At 39.0% G+C, this 21,736-nt stretch overlaps 2 protein-coding genes across 2 annotated transcripts in view; one reads left to right on the top strand and one right to left on the bottom strand.

Moving 5' to 3' along the window:
- The window catches only part of GSPT1 (G1 to S phase transition 1), a 26,628-nt gene extending 12,385 nt beyond the window's left edge, over positions 1 to 14,243 (bottom strand). Inside the window, exons 1-5 of the mRNA XM_042798744.1 lie at positions 13,785 to 14,243; positions 2,506 to 2,553; positions 2,034 to 2,075; positions 1,072 to 1,299; positions 4 to 37 (exon numbers count right to left, since the gene is read on the bottom strand). Of these exons, the coding sequence (XP_042654678.1) occupies positions 4 to 37; positions 1,072 to 1,299; positions 2,034 to 2,075; positions 2,506 to 2,553; positions 13,785 to 14,091 (659 nt within the window). The 5' untranslated portion in view covers positions 14,092 to 14,243. The remainder of the gene's footprint in view (positions 1 to 3; positions 38 to 1,071; positions 1,300 to 2,033; positions 2,076 to 2,505; positions 2,554 to 13,784) is intronic.
- The window catches only part of TNFRSF17 (TNF receptor superfamily member 17), a 19,070-nt gene continuing 11,570 nt past the window's right edge, over positions 14,237 to 21,736 (top strand). Inside the window, exons 1-2 of the mRNA XM_042798746.1 lie at positions 14,237 to 14,308; positions 20,770 to 20,837. Coding sequence (XP_042654680.1) covers positions 20,780 to 20,837 — 58 coding nt within the window. The 5' untranslated portion in view covers positions 14,237 to 14,308; positions 20,770 to 20,779. The remainder of the gene's footprint in view (positions 14,309 to 20,769; positions 20,838 to 21,736) is intronic.

Genomic DNA, 21,736 nt, shown 5'->3' on the forward strand with positions numbered 1-21,736 from the left:
TACATTATTTGTCCTCCAATAGTTGACTTGCCAGCATCTAAAAAAAAAATTTTAAAAAAATTGTCATTCACAATATAAAAGAAAATCCTAGAAAAAGAAAATAATTATGAAGATAGTATCATTTATTTTCAAAGATTATTTTAAAATTATAATCCAAGTTTTCTGAAGCATCTCTCTGCTTCCCTTGTTTCCATACTAATTCACTGTCCATTCAATCACACTGAATTTTAAAAATTCTGGTTTTGTACATATAAACTTGGCATTACCCATGACAAAAAAACCCTCAACAAGCAGTGATCCAGCAAAAGACTTGGTTATTGTTAGAAGCTCTTGCAAAAGCCCTTTCCCTGCTTCCTTTCTCTGTCGTCCCTAACTTCTGTGAGCTGCTCTTCAATATTAGGATGTACCTCTGCCCAATGCCTCTCTACTTTGTGTGACTCCATTCTGAATTTACCCGAGGACTAAGTTACAGTACTTTTAAGGTGATAAGAGAACAAACAAAAATATAGAATTTACTGTAAAACTCTGGATTCGGTAACTCTTCTGTACTTTTAACACCACTTAAGATTTTTCTGAATCTTGTTGAAACTATTCAATTGGGACATTTTCCTACAAATGCTTCTTTTAACCCTGAATTATGTTTATCTATTGATACAGCTCTATAATTTTTAAAATTTTGAATAATAATACTTGAATTTAATAATAAATGAGAACCCTCTGAAAATATTTAAAACAACCAGAAAAGCAGCAGTGCTTTCCATTTTGTTCTCTGGATCACAACAGTGTCACTTAAGCACTCAGTAAAGCAGGTAGTTGAAAAATCATGAACACAGACACTGTTGTGTCCAAGAGAACACAGGCACTCTATTCTTGGCACTCTACCCCTGAAAGACTTTCTTTCAGTTTTTTAATTTTTCCAGAGCAGCTTCATTAGAATGAATGGTCCTTTTACCTCAAGGCATGGTGAATACATACATCCCTACGAAAAGCAGGATTAATTTCTAATCCTCCAAATTCTAGATAATACATAACACAAAGACCCAAATACTTCATATTCATTCGACAACTTACCTACATGCCCAATGAATACTACATTTACATGTTCTTTTTTGGGAGCACCTGGTGGTGCTACAACAGATTTAGGTTTTGGTATTTCCTCCTCCTCTTCCATCATTTCCTGAGCACTTTCTTCAGAAGGTCCTGCATCCCCTGCAGGACTACCTCCTAGCTCCGCTTCACTTGTTTCTTCTTTGTGGTCCCATGACTCTTCTGGGGACATTTCCGTCTCTCCATTTTCCACTAAAAATTAACCAGTGAGATATATTCAAATAGATAATGAAATTAAAAGCAATTACCATGGAGAAAAGCTCCTGCCCCAAAGATCCAATCAAAAGACTTCAAGTATCCAGTCTGTTAATGTCTTCCTATACAAAAATGGGCAACTGTTGCTTATTTCTGAAATTATTATTACCAGGAGCCTTCAAACTAGCTTGCGTGCTGACACCAGAAAACTATGATTCACAGGGATTAAGAGGCTTCTGCTTTAACAAGCGAAAAACAAATCTGAAGATCCACTCAAGCCACCATGCTGGTCCAAATCCAGACACACACGCTATCATATATTTAGAAAGAAAAGGAGAGGCATAATGGTTTATCTCAAAAGCCATACAAATACAAGGAGAAAGATACAATTTCCATATTCGGATTGCTCCCATTACTAATCACTTTAATGTTTGTTTCTTAATCACCATTTCACATATATTAGTAGGACTATTCTAATATTAAATTATTTTTTAATAAAGCACTGATGCTTTTTCAATGTCCAAGTAATCCAATTTCACCTGTTAATGCATACTAGTGTTTGATTACCCCTTTCCTAATCTAAGTATAGAGATGCAACAAGAATTAATAAGGACCAAAAATGCAAAGGCTTAGCAAGGTATTCTTCAATTTTGTTTGCAATGATTCAGCAAAAACACTATAGCAGTATTTTATAGTACTATTGTAGTGAAATGGAACAATTCTCATCTTACCAACAGATTCTGAAATTTCCATGTTAACAGCAGCATTTGAAGCTAGGGAAAAGCAAAAAAAAAAAAAAAAAAAAAAAAAAAAAGAAAGGAATCATTAAGGACACATATTTACCATGATAGTATCAAAACCAAAGTAGAACACAGTGACTAAATTAATAAGAGGCTACTTCACATATTTGGGCACTTGCCAATACTATTTAATATACGGATTCAATTTTTAAAATTCTGCTTCATGCAAGCTTTATGACCTTCAATAAACCACTTGGTCTTTATGTGCCTTGCTTGACTGGCTATAAAATTGTAAATAACCACTGATAACCACACTGCCTTACAAAAGTACTATGAGGATAAAGAGAATGAAGACTGGAAAAGGTTCACAGAGATTTTTAAAAAGGAGATACCTTGCAATATTTTCTTTTTAAATAGTTTAATGGAGATACATTGTGTACTGTCAGAACATGAAAACAATTACCTTCACAAGAGGCTGTCTGCTCCTCTGGAGAAGTCTCTACAGGTGCGCCTGCAGATAAAAAAGTTCAACTTTTAAAATACACTGATGTAACCAATTTCCACACTTATGCATAGAAGACCACCTTCCAACTCTATTGCAAGAAGTGTATTTAAGAAAACACACCTCTCCTCCTGAAAGCAGCATTAAATGTAGCCTCCAAGCACAAATACTTCTAAAGAACACTGCCTAAAAGTTGTGAAAATAATACACCAGTTCTAAAAAGTTAGGTGTTTTGGTTTTTTTTCCCCACATGGAAAGATACACTCAAAGCAATCTTTAAAGGAAGCAATTTTTCTATACATAGTATTTTACCTGCCCATCCTTTTCTGGCATGCTGGCTATTTTCAGTGTAAGTTAGTATCTAACTGGTGTTTAAAAATGTCAAACTAGTATCACAACTGTACAGAAAGGTTACCCCAGCTTCAGTTTATGGGCATACCTACAATGCTATTGCACCTCAATTTCACATAAGCATTGAGTAGAAAATTGAAACGTGCTTTTAAGAATAAGTTCTTAAGATCTTCTGTAGTTATTATGGTCAAGAGATGATAAACTCATTCATATGCCTGGTAAATTTGCCAGTCTTCTTAAACACCCTAATACAGTCACATTACTTGGGAGGGCAATCTCACCAGTCACATGAATATCAAAGCCACAAGTATGTTTTTTGGATAGATCACTCAACCTTCTCATGCACTAAACCATGCCACTAAACTATATGCCAAGGTATAACTAATTGTTAAGCCTACTAAGAATGGTATGTGCCAATTAACAATTACACCACTTGATGTTTTGGGACATTATTCCACATAATCAAGAGGCCTTCTATAATAATCCCTAAAACCTTAACCTATTTAGTTTCCTCTTGGTATAAATTCAAATTCGAAATATTCTTTGAAACAAGTTATCTTTTTTTTTTTTTTTCAGCCACATACTAAATTCATACCCACTATTTAGCTATACTCCAGCTCTCCTTCCATGCCATTACAAAAACACAGATCTTACAGCATCACTTGCTCTACATGCATGATGGGATGTAAAGATGAAACAAATCCCCTCAAAAGAACAAAACCATACAGAGACGGACCCGATTCTAAGCCTCTTTGCTTTCACACTGTTTGTGTATTTGATGCAGACTTCTACAAACTGGAGCAGCACTGCAAAAGCTGGAAGAAGGCCAGAGAACAAAGCTTGCAGACAGGGTGAATGTGGGTCACAGCACAACACCCAGTGACCAGCAGCAAACGGTGGAGGGGGCACAGTAACACAGACAAGGAAGCTGTTCCCTACGCTCCACTGTTAGATCATTTATGACATGCACCCCAGGATCCCAAAACCACAGGAACAAAACTTCAGGAAAATGATTTAATATGGTAAGTAAAAGCATAAGAATAGAATACCTTGAGATTCCTTGTAAGAAATGGTATATTACTCCCCTTTGAGAGCTGGAAAAAGACCCAAATCAGCCCATTTATGAGCATGGTAAGCAGGTGCTAGAGAATCTAGGTATGAACCTAAAACCTTCATTTTGTAACGTATCAGAAGATTGTTGGCTATTTCACACATACTATGGTTGGGATGCATAAATATTTTCATTACAAGATAGTTTCAACAAGCTTTGGATTTCACTCTTGAAGTTTGTCCATAATAAAAACTGTATTAAATTATAGTATTTATGCCCCTGCCTTGAAACAGAAGCTCTGCAAGAGGTTGAAATGTTACTTAATTGCTTAGACACATATTGTCAATCAACAGCATTCATAATAAACTCAGTTTTTACTTTCTGGTCTGTAATACAGGAGGCATGCAGACAGGATAAAGAAGTTTCTTCACAAATAACAGAAAGGAGGTAGGAAATTGGTAACCTAAAAAAGTCTATCTGTTAAATTTTGTAGGAGTCTAGCACACACGAGAATCATTAAGACAGTTTGTGTACAGATCCTGAACAGTACTAATGCCACACAATCAAGGGACAACAGATACTCAGTTATGAGTACAGCCACTTACTAAATTCTGGTCACTTTGGTTCACATGTGGCACACATGCTTTGAAAGAGAACACTGATTTACATGAAGCATACACTGTTCCTTCAAAGCAGAAAAGGAACACAAACTGCTCTTTAAAATAGTTCAGTATAAAGAAACCAAGTAAAAAATAAATAAAGAATCTTAATTTCAAAAAGGACAGGCTTTAAGTGATAAAATAAACACTACTTCAGTATTTGTTTACTTCTGATTCACAATTTCAGGTTATGTCAGATTATTTCAGGCACTGGTACATTGCAAACAAATGTACAAGATAAAAGTCTGACTTTAAAGGGTCAGATTTATCATTTGTTCTGCGTGGAAATGAACAGACTGCCTGAAGTATGCCTTTAAAACAGTCACCTCAAACAAAGGATGCAGTCTTACTGCTTCTTAGACCACCTAGTTGCCACATTTTGCTCTTTGTCCTCTCTTCTCTCATGTCAGCCCTAGTGCATGTGTAAATATTGAAGCTCCACAAAGGGAGCTGGTCTGACCAAAAACTGAAGTAGCAAAGGATCTACCAGCTTCTGAGTGGATCAGCACTCTGAAGCAACGTATCCGCTGGGTAGAAGATCAGTACTAGTGCCAAGGCAGAGAGGGCAGAAAGGCAATCTCAATAATTCAAGGCAAAACACTTTGCCTTTAAGGTTCAGTACTGAAACACCTAGGGAAACTCTGGATCACATAAAAAAGGAAATGACAATTCTGAATCTAGTTGAGCTAGGCTTACTACATAGGACTCAATACTGGATACAAGAAGTCCAAACTCCACACTGTCCCTGTGGCAAAGTGTTTGGAGAAATCCAGTGAACTGAAGTAACCTTGCTTATTTTGCCCATGAGATAAAGGCAGTCATTGTAACAAAATACCTTTAAAGATTAGGGAAACTGAGAAGGGTTCTAAGTAGTCCTTGTAACTTATCCTCATCTCTCCAAAACACTGAAGCAGATATGCAAAGTTTCTCATTTTATGTTTTCTGGAAGGCAGGAAACTAACTAACAACATTTATGGTTGACATAGTTCACTATTATTGTAAAAGTATCACATATACCAAATTAAACACAAATTAGAAAAATCTGTAACACATTTCAAGTTCAGCTTGAAAATTCTAGATCCTCATCTGTGAGAACCATTCAGAGAGGAAACTTGTCATATGAGAAGGATTCAAAATGTAGTTTTTATGAAATCTGGTTTTAAATTCAGACTGTCTGAAATTAAGCCAAATCTTCAAGTAATGCTTTGAATTCACATGCGATAAACAATTAGATTTTACATAGCATCCTCCATACTCCATTTCTCCTCAAACCGTAAGTCAAGAATTATTGTTGCAACTTTATTCACTGTATTACATCAGGTGAGTGGTTTATCTTTAGTCCTCTTTAACATCAGAGCCCTACGACATTTTTTGGAGTATCTTTGTTATCGATGCCAAAGGCAAAAATGGATACACCTGCTACATTTATCTACTGATAAAAACCATCAGAAAAGGACATTACATAATTCAGTCTTGTCTGAATAAAGTAAAAATCATTATTATTTTTTAATATAAAATTCACTGGAGTATGATGCATGCTCCCAATAGAATCCAAAACTGCACAACTTTTAAAACGTGATTATTGGTATCTTTAAAATACAGCTAATGTTCTAAAGAAATACTGCAAGAATCCACTCTACCTACTTTGTTCACACAACATTGTACTACAGCTGATGAGTTCGTTGCATTTTACATTGAGTTTTGTGCTTGCATCATTTTTGTTGTACGATAACCAAAGCTGCACAGGTAGAATGAAATAAAAGTTACCAATCAACCTCTGAAAATAGTTTTAAAACAGTGTAAGGCAGGAGCTTCACAGTGTTAACAGCTTAATATTCTTGTAGAGAAATAATAGTAAATTGCTTTATAATTAAATTTACATTAGAATTTAAAAAGCTTTTTTATATAGAACAGGTATAGCTGGTAAACTAGGAATCAATATTACAAGAACTGAAGTTAAAATACACTATTAAAGACAAACCCAAGTGCTAAGCAGTAGTGACAGCTTCCACCTTTATGTAAACTGCAGTATTTACCAGATGCACAGAATAAGCTCAGAGATGTCTCCACACAAGCAGACACTGTTCAGTGGTTAACTTGTAACTCCTCAGAAGCAGGTACCTGAGCCACAATGCAAATGCCTTCACAGAATTGATTAGAGGCCATCATTCGTTGCTAAGCATGGCAGCACTGGCAGCTCCTGGCCTGCTCTGCTGCTCAACTGATAAGAATCTAGACGGTATGGGTACCTGACAACTGAGGTAGACTATGGGGTTAATGAAACTGTTCACACAACAGAGCATAGAGAGAGATTAAAAAAAAAAAAAAAAAAAAGAAGAAAATAAAAAAAGGCAAATTCAGTTTGAAAGAAGTGTCTTATCTACAAAACTTGGATGGTCTGTATAGTGAGTTTGTTGCTGCTCCTCCAATACAGGCATCAAATTCCTTCACAGGAATTCCTGGAAGGCTGAAGAGTGAAGAAACACATGACACCTGTCTTTGGATTCCCATCACCTTTTCATCTCTGTGATTTGGATACCCGAGTTCAGTACACGTTTACACAATAGTCACAGTCTCAACAGTTTTCATTAATTACATAACAGATATTTGCCCTCCCTCCTCCTTTTTTTTTTTTTTTTTTAAACAAAAGCATAAAGGGAATTACACTGGAGAAAAAAAAAAAAAAAAAAAAAAATAAAGGTCTGAGACCTACACACAGAGCATGAGAATCAGAATAAAAAAACCCAGGAGATTCTTAGTTAACAAAAAAAACACACAAAAAATTACTTTAAGCACAAGTGCTAGAGCTAAACGAAGTATTTCATATTCAATATTTTAAAATACACAGAACAAAAAAGGTTTTCAGGAGTTCACTGTAATTAAGGCAGTTGTTTGAAAGTTAACACAAAATTATTTTCTGCTTGTCTCTGCCCTGCTTCATAGCCTATGTCCTACCTTCACCAGTGGACAGAGATATATGCCCAGTTTTTAAAATGCACCAATGTAAGAGCACCTTTAATAGATTTAACATGACTTTCTAAAATTCACCAAAAATATTAGCACTTGCTTTCTATTAATAAGATTTGACTATGTTAGCTTAGTAAAAGACCCACCTTTTTCCTTCCCCAGTGAGGACACACCTTAAGTTTATCTTATCTATACCCAACACACTTCTTCATAACTAAGTCTAAGAAAGCTTATGGGGTTTTTCAGGGAATATAACAAAAAACCTTTTTCCTTAATGCCCAGTATTTGTGCTCTGTTGATAACTTGATTTTTGAGACAGACAATCAAGAAATCAAGCCCTATATTAGAACAGTTAAGGATTCCATTCTCTAACAAAGATGTCTCATAGCCCAGCAGGAATAGAAATTAAAACACAAAGCCAAAAACCCCAAACTTAGCAGGTTAAGCTCAGGATCTTAACATTCACATGTAAAAGAGTAAAATTTACACATAAATTCTCAGATTGTTCTAGAGAATACATTTTTAATATTGCATCACCTGTCCTAAACTAACTTTTGCACTGAAATTCTGTGTCATTTTTCACAGACTTCGTCAAAATAGTCATACATTTCACTGATAAAATTTTCCTTCATAATAACTTATTCCTTCATAATAAAAACAACAAAATAAAATCACCTATCTTAGCTTCGTACAATCAGTTGCTTCTCTTACTTGCATGTGTCTCATCACAAATCAGGAGAGAAATCCCAAAATTCTGAAAGTGGGATTGTAAAACCAGATTGTTAACAGAATCCAAGAATTATCCCAAATTATTTTTGTCTTCATTTTAATAGAGCAATCAAGTTTTAAGATAACATCATGCTTTCAAATACATTAAATCAACAGTCCAAACCCAGGTGCTAAGCACATGGTCAGCAGACTGCATGTACACTCCATGACAGTTCATCTAGTCCACAGCCGGCTCCCAGTGGTCTGTCTTTTATTGGAGTCATGCAAAGGCTACAAGCACGATGAATTACTCTAACAGAAGCAACATAATCCTGGCTACCTTCCTGGGGACAGTTCAGATGTAGACAAAGGACATCTGTGTAATACACTGGCACCTTGACTGCATCACACAGGTATATTATGTCTGATCATCTGACAAGCCAGTGCCAAGACATACAGCCTTTCTCTGCACTGACTGCTTTAAAAGAGGTTGTACAGCTCATCTGTCTAGAAAAGCTGATACAGAAGAACACAGCTCTATATAGTCAAGTGATGACTCAAATCAAGATGTCTTTGATAATAAGAATTTATACCATATACTGGCATTCACTATATGACACTGATTCGCTGTCGTGTAAGCAGTTCAAGTTCACAGTTACGAAGTATTAACAGTAGCATTACCAATAGCCTACTTGTGAGGAAATCATTAGCACATGGCTATTCAGATGCTGATATGAGTAAACCATGTAATCCTTTAATATGATAGCTTCCTGAATGGTGGACTACTAGTTTTAGACAAACAAGACTTCCTTAGCAAATTCATATGCAAAGTGAAGTCTCTTGAGGATTGAGTTGTTGAAGAGTCTTAAAATACAGTCTATAGAGAATTGTGTAAAACAAGAGATGATCAGTTTTGGGGAACACAATGATACAGATAACTCAACATCCTACTCTGGAAATTACAAGTTTCAGAACTGGATCAGAATATATTGAAACTCCTTCTTTTGTTTCTGACTGGCATGTGAGGGGGAATATATGGATGTCGCAAGGAGGTAGCTACAAGGTCAAGAAAAATGAGGGCAGGGAAGCCAGAAAGATAGATGCTATATCCATTTATTTACAGCACTTGAAGGCTGATGATGTCCAGCTGCTTGAATGTAACTGTTTCAAAAGTGACTACCACAGACAAGTGAGGATATTTAGGAAGTGAAGCAATTTAAAGGGCACTGAATCTCAAGCCAGATGTTTGCTTGGCTCAAGACTAAGTTTGAGTTGTTTAAACTGTAGTCATTAACAAGTATGTTCAGAAATCTACTTGAAGCGGTCAAGAGAGCTACTAAATGAAGCAGTAGCAATACCACCAATAGGATAAACACTGTCTTTCCTTACACAGCTGCTATGTCACACACTTTTTGTTCTTGTTACTTTTGTACTAATGACACTTTTTTCTTATCACAACCAGTGCATACTGCAAGTCATTGAACAATTCAGGTTGGAAGGGACCTCAGGAAGTTATCTAGTTCAGTCTGCTGCTCCAAGCAAAGTCAACAGTGAATACTTAAAGATTACTTCTAAAAAGAAATAAAACTAACATAAAATATTGTGTAGCCCATACAAGGAAGCTGTGACCAATTTTACCAAGAATCCTGTGCATATTCAAGAACTATGACAAATCTTGAACCTGAGAATGTGGGTTGATGCTGCATTTTCAGAAATCTCCCGCTTCTCTCATACCTGAGATCCAAACAAAACTTAAATAGTAGAATTCTTATTAATCTAGGGGTGGAGGGGTGTAATTATTCCCCTATACCTCTGAACCATGCCTTGACACAGAAACAAACAAAAAGCCACCCGAATGCGAGTACATCATCTATACACTTACAAGATTAATAAACCATAGTACAAAAATAAGTCATAGATGCTACAGAACAGTGAAGCTGCAAGGTACAGTCGTGATTAGGAATGTTTAGAGGCCCTCACACAATCTACTGTCATTTTATTGACTATGACACCTCCCCTTAATTTAGTTGAGTTTGCTAGTCCAGCAACTGCTATCTACAGCAAGTTTGCTTAAAAGAACAACTTGTTCATGACATACTTGACATGCCAACTGGAAGAAACTGTGCTATAGCAATGTCTGTTGCAGTCAGAAAATCAAGAAGTCTCTATTTCACATTTCTGACAGAACCCAGCAAAGAGAGATTTTACACAAATGAGTTTGACTTTGACACAATTTGATAAATGCAAGTCCTCGTGGCTACATTTGGAACATTATGGTTTTAATATGTTCCTTAGGTTCAAAAACTTAAGTAATATCCGCTTTTTGCATATAAACAAATGATAATTTAATTCCAAACTAATTCTGAAATTATCTGCAAGCAGAAATTATATAGTGGTAAACATCAGTCAGATATTCTCTCTAATATAGAGTTTGCGATCAAAAAGTACTTGTAAAACGGAAATTTTAAAGTAAGCTATTTGGAATACAGGTCTCAGGAGTTTCCCAATTTTATAAAGTTAACATCTTGTTCCCTAAACGGCTTCTGTAAGTGTTATTTCAGTGCTCTAAACACAAGTGACAGGAATTTAATACAAGTTACTAAAAACATTAAGTTAGTGTGCATAAAAGGAAACACTGTTACACACTACAGCCACACAATGGAGATCAGTTCTGTGGAATTTTTCTGTATGTCATGCTGCTACTACACATTTATCTTGACCTACAACATCCTTTAAATTACTATTGAATTATGACTCAAACTAAATCTCACCAAGAAAAGTTCCAAGAAGTGTTACTAGAACTTAACTTTAGGCTATGTAAGTTCTCAAACTGACACCCAGCTTTTCAGATTGTTCTTAAGAATCAAGATTAATTTAGATTCTTCCCAGTACAAACCAGTATTTGTACAGAACTCAATACAAGATTTTTTTTTTTTTCCTCACAATATAATGAAGAGTGTCACAGAACACCTAATTCCCTATGGAAGCAAAAGCAAACTGGGTTGCTGAAAAGTAACCTATTCAGCACCATTGTCTAATAACATGTTGTTCTGACTTATTTCCAGAGTAAGTAAGCTCCACCTAGTTCTTCTAGTCAGGGAAGTAGTTGTCACCTTATACGAACATCTGCAAGGACAAGACTCAGTTACTTTCTGTAACCAAGTACATCAGACCTATAAAAGTATGTAACAAGTATAGTATTCCAGTTAAGAAATAAACTTTTTAAAAAACAAAACAAAACAAAAACAAACCTGCAGATTTTTATCTGTTTAATCTTAAGGACATCCAAGTTAATTATATAAACTCAATATTCTAAACCTTAAAGAAGATATAGAAGCAAGGTGAATTCGAATCAGGTAGCACTATGTAGGAAATGTACTCAGCAACTAAGACGGAAAGAAAAGTTACCCTGATCACTCCAGATGACCAGGAAGCTTTCAGTAAAGTCGTCTCCAGTCTCTGGAAAGACAAAGCTCACCATAGGCCTCAGAAGTAGCAAGAGTGGAAAAAAAAAGAGAGCATGAAGAAATAAATATAATGAGCAGGTAAGGAAATTTAGTTTAAATCCTACCAAAAAAAAAAAAAAAACATAGGAAGCCTTAGAAGAAACCTGACAAAAGTAGGCAGGGAAAAAAACGCAAAGTTATTCTAATAGCATTCAAAACCCCAACAAAGTTCTCAATCACAGTATTGATTATGCATTTAAAATAAGACTTAGATGCAGGTTGCAATGGCCTAAAAACACATTAGAATTAATTCTGAAGATTATTCAAGGCTGCATCACATGTTCAGCACAGTCTCAAGCTATCAACTGTACCTTTACACCTGTGGACCTCAAAATACACTTTTATTCTAAATGGAATCCAGGAGTCTGACCATGGCTTTTTGGAAGTATATTTTAATGCATTTACATGTGGCCTGCGTGCATAGCATGGGCTACAATTTCTGACAAAAAAAATCATGAGTGCTGAATAGCTGTAAAGAACACATCATCTAACATTTGCTCTAACACAAAAAAATGGCTTAATTTTCTGTTATGAAAATTTGAAAGCTTTATATGCTAAAGTTACAGATTTTAGGCTGTTAACATCTAACTTTAGATACTAGGGAGAACAAAACTAATATATCAGAACGCAATAAATAATAACCCACAATCAATAGGAAATAGTGGCAAACATAATGTAACAAGTAGTCACTTTAGTGAAATTAAATTACTAGAATCAATATCTGAAACACTAGCTTGTTTCATATTATATGAACAGGGATACAGAAAATTACCAAAAAAAAGGAAGGTGTTAAATTATCATACTCAATCAGGCCTCAAACTCCTTAGCTGCAGGAGTGACATTAAAATACTACCACAAAGTTAACTAACATGTTTGATGTTTGGAAGGACCTTCAGTTTGAACCTGGAAATTAAGAAGCAGCTCTCCTTTAACTCCCCATATGCTAAGTAAATCTAGTATAAACATTGGTTGCACACACAAAGATCCTTTGAAATTAAAAGCAGGGTAAATTTCAAGTTATTCCATTGACTGTGGCCAGCTAGACAAATCTCCCTTCCTGACTAATCACTTACCAGCATTATATTAGAAAAAACCCCACCCTACTTGATATAATGTTCAAAACACATACCAATAAGATACATCTGAACCACCAGTGGCTGAAGCAGTGTTGTTCTCCCCAGCAACACTAAATTGATCACCACCAAAATCTTTGACAACTTCTGTAGTGCTTTAAGAAGGGAGCTATGTGGTTTCCTTTCCTCATGGGCGACCCTTTGCGAGCAAAGGTACCAGGGAAATGTCCACAGGATCCACATACAGCCAGACCACACCAGTTACTGCTGCTCCTTGAGCACACTACCTGTACCACGGCTCGGCCTCCCGCAGCACACCCCGCAGAGTCCCCAGCACCCCAGCTGTACCACGTCAGCCTGCAGCCTCCCCCCCAAGGCCCCCTCGAAACTCTCGGGGCTACATCAGACGCCGCAACCAGCCCCACTACCCAGACTCTGCTGCCTTACGCCCCTTCGCCCAGACCCCCTCTCCCGGCCTAAGGCCCCCCCCCGGCAGTGCCCCCATCCACGTCTGCCCTCGCCGACGAGACCCTCCTGCCCTCAGGATCCAAGGCCCCAACCCTCGGGCCGGGCCGCTCTCCCACCGCCAGGCCGGGCCGCCTCTTGGCTCCCCCCCAGCCCAGCGCTGCCCTCCACGCCCCCCTCCAGCGCTGCTGCCCAGGCGCCCCGCCCGCACCCCGTCAGCCAGACCCCCTCGGTGCCCGCGCTGCCGGCCGCCTCCCAGCCCCAGCCCGCCCGCCCGCCGGAGGCCGTCCGCGCCGCGCTCCGGTCCCGCGTGGCCCTTCCCCTCCTCCCCCGCGGGGACCCCACGGCCCTCGCCCCGGGCCCCGCCGCAGCACGGCCCCGCGCCCTTCCAACATGGCCCCCATCCCTCCGCCCTCAGCGCCCACCCGCCGGCGCAGCTCCGTCCCGGCGCGGCAGTTACCGTGGGGCGGCGGCGGCGGCGGCGGCAGGCCGGGCGGGGGCGAGGGTGGCGGCAGGCCGGGCGCCGGGCCCCCCCTCAAAAAGGACGGCACAAACTCGGCGGCATGGACGTTGGGCACGAAGGGCTTGGCGTTGACGTTCAGCTGTCGGCTGAAAGCCGCCCCGAGCAGCTCCTGCTGGGCCTCGGCCTCCGCGGCCGGCGGGGCGGACCCCGGGCCAGCGCCGCTGCCCGGTTCGATGTCCGCTTGATCCCAGCAGTCGGGAGCTGAGTCGCTACTGCTCCCGCTGCCGCTCCCGTTCGCCTCCATTTTGTGGCTGCCCCACAAGCCTCTGCGGCCCCGAAGCGTCTCCCAGCGTCCGGGGTGAGGGGGAAGCCGGCGGCAGCACCGACTCAGCACTCGCTCCAGCGATTCCGCGTGTACTCCACCGCCCCGACGCGAGCGCAGCGCGGCCGCCCGACGCTCCCGTACCCCCTCCCCTGCTGCCATTTTAGTAGTTTTTAGGTCTCGGCGCAGCACGGCTGAGGTAAGGCGCGGGAACTACGATGCCCATCGTGACTTGCGTGAGCTCCTCTCTGGCCCACCTCCCCGGAAGACGTGGGAAATGTAGTTGCCTGCGCTTTGTGCGTATTAAGAAACTACAATTCCTGTCAGCCTTTGCGCTCGCCTGTCGTTTCTTGCCGTCTCCGCCTCCAGTGACAGTTGGCGCGCACGCCTGAGGCGGGACACGGACTACCCGTCCCAGCAGGCCAGGCGCCAGCCTTCCCTTAAGCTACGCCTGTGTGTCGCCCCGCAGGCCTCTGGGAAGTGCGGTTCGCGAAGGTTGCGAGGGGCCAGCGTCGTCGGAGAGCTGCTCCCCATTCCCTCATCCCACACGAGGGTCGTTTCAGAGGGGGACGGGCGGCAGCCGTGTGGGGCGCCTCCTCGCCGGGGAGATGAGACTGTCCCGGGCGCTGCCAGGGACCTCCTGCGCCCGCCGCCGCCGGAGAGTCGTCCCAGCCCGCGGGGGTGCACCGCGGGGTCTGAGGGGAGTGGGCCCGGCCTGGGGTGCCGCCTCTGTTAAGGACTCAGCGTCTGAAGCCGCGTGAAGACGTGCTTGTTTTAGCTTTTATCTGTGCAAAATTGCACCTATCTAGTCGTAGAAACTGTAGGTGCAGAGTCACAATACAGTTATGGCACCTGTGTTAGTTCAGTAAACCTCCCAGATGAAGATTTGTGACCACGTGCTCTCCTGTGAGAGGAGAGCGAACCTTTCTGTACGTGTTCAGCCATAAGTTGGCAGAATGTGTTAAAAGTGCCGGTTTTGGCAATTCTACAGCACGCTTTGACTTGGTTATTTAAAAAAAAAAATCCAGTTAAGCCAAATTCAGTAGGACTCCTCAGGTAATGAGGCCCCTAACTGATAAGACTATTAGACCATAATAGGAAAACCAAACCAAAACAAAACAAAAACACAACCCCCAAAAACATTGCTTGAAGTTAAGCATGTTTGGAGGAGACAAGGAAAAGCAGAGGGGAAACGAGTAGATTTTGGTTAGCAGGCTGTACATGGCTGTGGGAGCATTTAATCTTGCAGTGTTCAGCATAAATGTTTATAACCAGACAGTGAGTGCCTGGGAGAAGGGAGTTTCTTGGAGTGTTCACATGTGAGGACTGAGTCATCTGCAGCATTATTTATATTAGAACACTGTAGAGCAGGTTACAGAGTTGTTTTGAAAGCTTAGAACTAAAGTGTAAAGATCTTCATTCAGTACAAAATCTGGTGCAGTGTTGGTTGGAGAACTATACACACGCTCTTAAACTGGCATTTATGTAACATAATCCTGACACAAGAACCAGATGGTTTCTGGCTACACACCAGCAGCAAGATAAAAATTCTATATGGCAGGTAATGCACGTGTGTTAAGGGAAAAATGTGCTTCCAGCTGATCATATTCAGGGAAAACATTAGTGTACAGGGCAGCACTTACAAAAGAAAAAAAAAAATCCCTGCCAACACCACAGATAATTAATTTGAAAGAAAGAAAGAAAGAAAAAAAAAAGTAGTTCACAATAAAAGACTATATACCTCTGGTAAGTGGAAGTCCTTCCTTCAAGCATGAAGAGCTTGTCCTCACCAGAGACTAAAGAATTAATTTTAAGACCATTATTCTCTGGTGCAGAGTTCCTTTCCAGTTTTCAGACACACATTGCCAGGGCCTCTATTGTTCAAAGTTGAGTATAATTAAGGAATATTCTCACCTGTGTTACTGTTGCAATATTTAAAATTTTGTTCAACTACATTTAATTTTCTCAGCTGTATGTCGCAAACATGCTTCTGTTTAAAAAAAAAAATATAAATCATATGCAGACCCACTGAGGTCTGAGACAGAAGCAGAAATAGGATGTGATATTTTTTTATCGGGGGAATGGAGGAAGCAGTTAGGAGTAAAGCTACAGGAATAAGAAATAAGTTTCCTAGCTAGCTAGCATTCTAAGGAACATCTCAGTATAGTACTCTCCACTTACAAAAGGTTTGTTTGGGTTTGTTTCCTTTTCTTGGTTGGTTGGTTGTAAATACTAACCCTTGCTTGTTAGGTGACATTTATTAACCAGTAGTTATCTGATACATTTCATTTAGTATGGAAACAAGGTTACACCATTTGGAACAAAGGAGCTCATGGGTTTACCACTGTTGAATAACAAAAGTCCGGTGGAAACAAAGCTTCATGAATTCTGCTGACAGAGTGGCTTGTTATTGTACACTTCTTACCATCATTATAAGCATTTAATAGCTCAGGTTTGTAATGACTGCAATGCTGCATTGCAAGCTTGTTTTTTGTCTGGGCCTTGACACAACCTACAAGTCAGGAAAGGCTTAACTGGAGGCAGGTACTATGTTTTCAGAGCAATTAAGATTGTCAGCACACAGAACATGTAGACAGCAATTCTTACATGCACTTTGGAATTCCTTAAAAAGGCTTCTTAAAGTTTTTTTGATATGGAGTTTCATTCTGCCAGCTCCTAAATTACTGACTTGTGATTTTTTTTTTTTTTTTTTGGGGGGTGTGGGGAGTGGAGCCAAATATGTGTTTGATCAGAGGTATGGAAGTGTGTATTACCACTGATTTCAGAGGAAAATAATTACTTGTGTTATTCAACATTCCTTGCTTCCTTCCTTGACAGGTACTTATTCCCTAGGTACTTTCTAGGATATAAACAATTAGTCCACAGAATTTCAGAAGATGCCAGATGTCCTTCAGAGTGTACAAACCTGTTTTGCAGGCTGTGTCACACATAGGAATTGTGTAAACTCAAACACTAAATTTTTAACAGGGCTAGCAGTTTGTTTTTCCACTTAAGAACAGCTGCTACTCAAAACAAAACCTAGGTGTAATCATGACAATTTTACTGGCAAAATATCTACTGGAATGTAAATGGTCATGATTTCTTGATGTTTTAAAGCATTATAGAAGCTTTTCTTGTTTAAATCTCTTTTGAATCAAAACGTTTAGAATAAATATACTAGCTCTTCATTTAATAAACACTAAAAAGCTTTTCTTATTGAGAACCACTCAGATAAATCCATCATCACATCATGACTGACTTAAATTATCAAAGCACTGCTTAGAAAAGGCTGGATCACATCAGGGTTAACATGTGGACTGAGGTGCAGAGAAACTGTCTCCCCCACAGTCGCCGTTCTACCTGTCCTTGCGCTGCCTTCTAGCTCTTGTTAGACCCTTGCTGAGCCAGTCTATGTCATTAAATTTATCTACAGAACAATCCACTTTCTTTTCCTCCTGGATTACTGAGATTAATCAACTCTTAATGGGTGTTTGACAAATGCCAGAACTGATATAAAGTAAGAATGGGGAACAGGACTTACTTTTTTCAGTGAGTGCAAACTATTCATATATTCAATTATCTCGAGGTAGCTTCACCCCTACTTTGCAGCCTATGATAAATCAATCCTATAGCAGTGAAATAGAGGTCCTCATTCATATGATATTCCAAATAGTATTCTGTACTTCAGTAGTAACTTTCATCCAAAGTTCTCACAAGCACTTTACACCCTAGCAAACATACCCATGAAATACCAATGTTTTTGTTATGTGAGCTGAAGCAGAAAGAAAGATTTCACTAGAAGGCTTCAAACAAGTTATCAGCTTCAAGCAGTTAACAGCTCACCACCAACAGGTAAACTCCATAGAATAGCATCAGTCTAAGTAGAGTGGTTTTAGAGTGCTGGGTTCTGTGTGAATTGACTCAGTTTACCTTGAGATCAGATAAGTTCCTGAGCTGCTGCAAAATGGGAAAGAAAGCATTTGACTGAGATTGGGAGGAGCAGGAAAGGAGTAAGACTTCCCTTTCTGGTGTGACAGCAAGCTGAAATTCAACTGACGCACTTTGAGCCATGCCCTGAAATTGAAACGTATTCAAATTAGTTATGTACTTAAATGAGTAGTTGGATATTTAGAATTGCTTTGAAGTTAGAATGAACCTTTAAAAACAAAGCCAAAAGAACAAGTTACTTACCCAGGAGGAAGAAAATAAAAGAGTTAGAAGGTAAATTATTAAAAAAAAAATAAGCTATGCTCAGCTATGGCAGTGCCATTCTAGAAGCATAGATCTTTCTGAGGCTTATGTGAAGGAACAATCTCAAAAGGCATTCTAGAAATTAAATTTAGCATTATTTAGAAGAAGCAGCTGGAGTTAAATGAGTCCAGAAAGTTTTTGTGGAAAACGTTAATTAAGGATGTACCTAAGTACAAGTGATATACCTCTCTTGAAGGAAAGCTGTATAAGAGTTTTTCTAAATACCTTTCATAATATTAATGAGGCCTGACACAACTGAAAATACAGAACTAGTCTAGGTTTCATTAGGTGCCAGGAGATTATAAATTAATATTCTTCAACTCTGAGAAATTATCTTTCCAGGTAGTCTGTGGAGATGTAGCTGAGAACTAGAGAACAAAAAGCATGCTATGTTTCAGCATGATGGCTTTTTCAAGAGCCAAGTCTATCCTAAGCTTTGCTAGTGCTCCTAGAAGCGTGAGGAATTATAAAGAGGCTTTTATGTTTGCACAAGACCATGTATAATCCAAACTAAGATATCTTGACCTGGAAACATCTTTTCACTGATTTGTTTGTTCTAACCCTGCTATTTAACAAATGCTGTTTCTGACCTATTACTCTCCCTCTTCTGGACACTCACATAATTGTTGTATTTGTGTTGTCTTACATTAATGTATTTTAAGATATTTGATTGGAAGAGATTCAGATAAAAGTCTTCTTTGGTCTTCCAAATGTAGCATCATAGCATAAGCTCTCTTCCACAGTCCTGTAGTAGAATTACTCCGAGCTTGCAAAAGGGTATCCTCAAAGGAATTTAGGAACTTAACTCTTACACATTTCATTGTGGGTTGGTGATGAGTACTTCTGAGCTGGATTCTTCTTTTTGAGGTCTCCAGTCTAGAGTTAAAGCCTTTTTTTAGAGCAGTTAAAGTACATACTGCAGGCTTCAAAAGGGGCATAAAATTAATTGTTTTTACTTTCGATAGCAAAAGGAATACATGGATCCATACACTAAAATACCAGTTTATAATTGTCTGTGCCCATCTCCTTATCTCTCAAATGCTTCATATGTTCAGCTCATTATTTTCCAAGGTAGTCATGTGTCCCTCACTTCTGTATGTATACACAACCTTTCTTTCTCTTCCTTATATATCCAGAAATGAAGACTGAAAGGTCTTATTTTTTACAAGTAATGGGAGGCTCAGAGTTTCAGCCATGTGATCTATTGCTTAGTTAGCCTGTTGTTCAGATTTGAAAAATATGTAAGTTGTGTGTTAGCTAGTTCTTTGTTCAAGGTGCCTCTCTTTGAATGCACAGTTATTGCAGTTTACTTCTCAATTTCTTCAGTGGTTTTGATACCATGAGTCTCCAGACTGGTAAACAGTAGGGGGAGGATGGTTTAGGTAAGTAGTTTTGCTATCAAAACTGTTTCTTATGTGTGGGATTTTTTGCTATCAAATCTCAAAATAAATGAAGATGGGGGGTTTAGGTGTGCACATTGTGAAGAATTTGTACATAATTAATAAACCTTATGACAGTTGAAAATGTTGTAAATAGCAGGATTGCTTAATGTGAAAGGAATGTGCTGAGCAAAGAATGCGCATCTGAGTAAGGCAAGAATGAGATCTGTTTAATGATGTATACAGTGACTGAGGTACGATTGGAAAAGTTAGAGATGTGAGTGGATCTATTCTGAAGAAAGGCAGAGACTGTGTGGTTTTAGAGATCTGAACGCCAGGTGTAGGATCGGTGGGAGGAGGCATCATGCCAGTTAAGATACTGAAGCAGCTGAAAATAAATCCTGTTAAGTACAATGCAGACCTCTGTTCAACTCTTCTTAGGCTTTCATCTTGATTAGCAATATTTTGATTAGAAAATTAACCTACTGCTTTGTTAGAATAAATTTGTTTTCATCTATAAATGTTGGATGTGGAGGGTAAATACTACAAGCCTAATATACATAGATTCTCTGGAAGTGATAAATGGAAACAAAGGATATTTCTGCTCCCTGTGACCTGAGACAAATTTGAGAATGTCAGGGGCTGGGATGCTGAGTTGACTGAGCAACAATGATAACTTTTAAGTGCCAGATCCTCAGGAGATGTTCTTCCACTGGCTGTAAGCTAGCAGGAGACAAGAAACAGAGAGAATTTGCAATTCTGGATACCATCAAATTGTCAGTCTTGTGGCTTGTAGTATTTAAATTGGGGCTTACAGTCTGACCCAGATGCACAAGGTGCATCTATTGAACAGCATTCAGCTGTACCTCATGTAATTTTTGTAAACTATGTTAATAAAGAATGCTTTTGTGAGATGATGAAAATGTTGAATTTAGCACCGAAAATATCAATACAGGCTGTTAATGCAGGGTATATCACATGCTGTTTTATTTACCCTTTCTTATTGCAATGACTCCCTGACATGGAGAAGCTCAGTTACCATGTCTCCTGTTGGGTTCCATGACATCTCCAGGCCAGATCTTCTGCCCTATACACGTGGTAAGAGTTTTATAACACTTATGTTTCATATGGAAGGTTTTCGATGCTGGCTGTCTATCTCCAGGGAGGTGGGAATAGAAAACTAGCTCCATGTGGAATTTTCATGTGCTTTCTTTTCCCCTTCTTAATTCTCCCGAATTCCAGTTGAGGGAGCATTCTGTCCATTAGAGATCCCTTAGGGTTTTAGTTTTGGTAATGACTAAAGCAAGATGGCATTATTGTTATGAAGAAAGAATAACAGTGTCATGGGATTTTTAAAGCTGTTCTTCAATAGCTAGTTAACATGTTATCATTGCTGCAGAAAATAATTACTTCATTATGAAATTGTGAGAATGACATAGTGAGCTTGTTTCTAAACAGGACTAATTACTCAAAAATTATTCTGTGCCAGTATTTTTATTCCAGAGAAGGCAATTTGCATGGGGATTTACTCTGGAATAGGGATGGCTAAATCGATCACAGTTTCCCTCCCATCCTGAGAGAGAGCACATATGGCACCGTGATGCTGTACATGGGAGTTTGAAATAAAGTAATTGTGTGTTACCTAAACTTGTCCATAAACACTGAATGGCTAGAGAATTTGGTTAAAATTATCAGAAGAAAAATTCTTATTAGACTTTATTGTATGCCAAGCACTTAATGTCATTCATAGGTGTTGATGCATATTTTTGTTGTAACTCCATTACTTCTGTTGGCATTATACCACTGATTAGTTTTAGTTTGTTTTGTCCATCTGCAAAGTCACTAAAATAGTAGTATGTGGGAGATTATTTTTCCAACACAAAAGTTAAGAAATGAAGAATAAAATAAAGTTTGCATTCTGTAAAAATTATTGCACCAACATAAAAATGTCACTGGCATTCTAACAAGTATTAGCTTAATCTAAACTTACTTGCACA

The sequence above is a fragment of the Tyto alba genome, unplaced genomic scaffold, assembly GCF_018691265.1.
Source record: "Tyto alba isolate M040663 unplaced genomic scaffold, T.alba_DEE_v4.0 Super-Scaffold_28, whole genome shotgun sequence".
Lineage (NCBI taxonomy): Eukaryota > Metazoa > Chordata > Aves > Strigiformes > Tytonidae > Tyto > Tyto alba.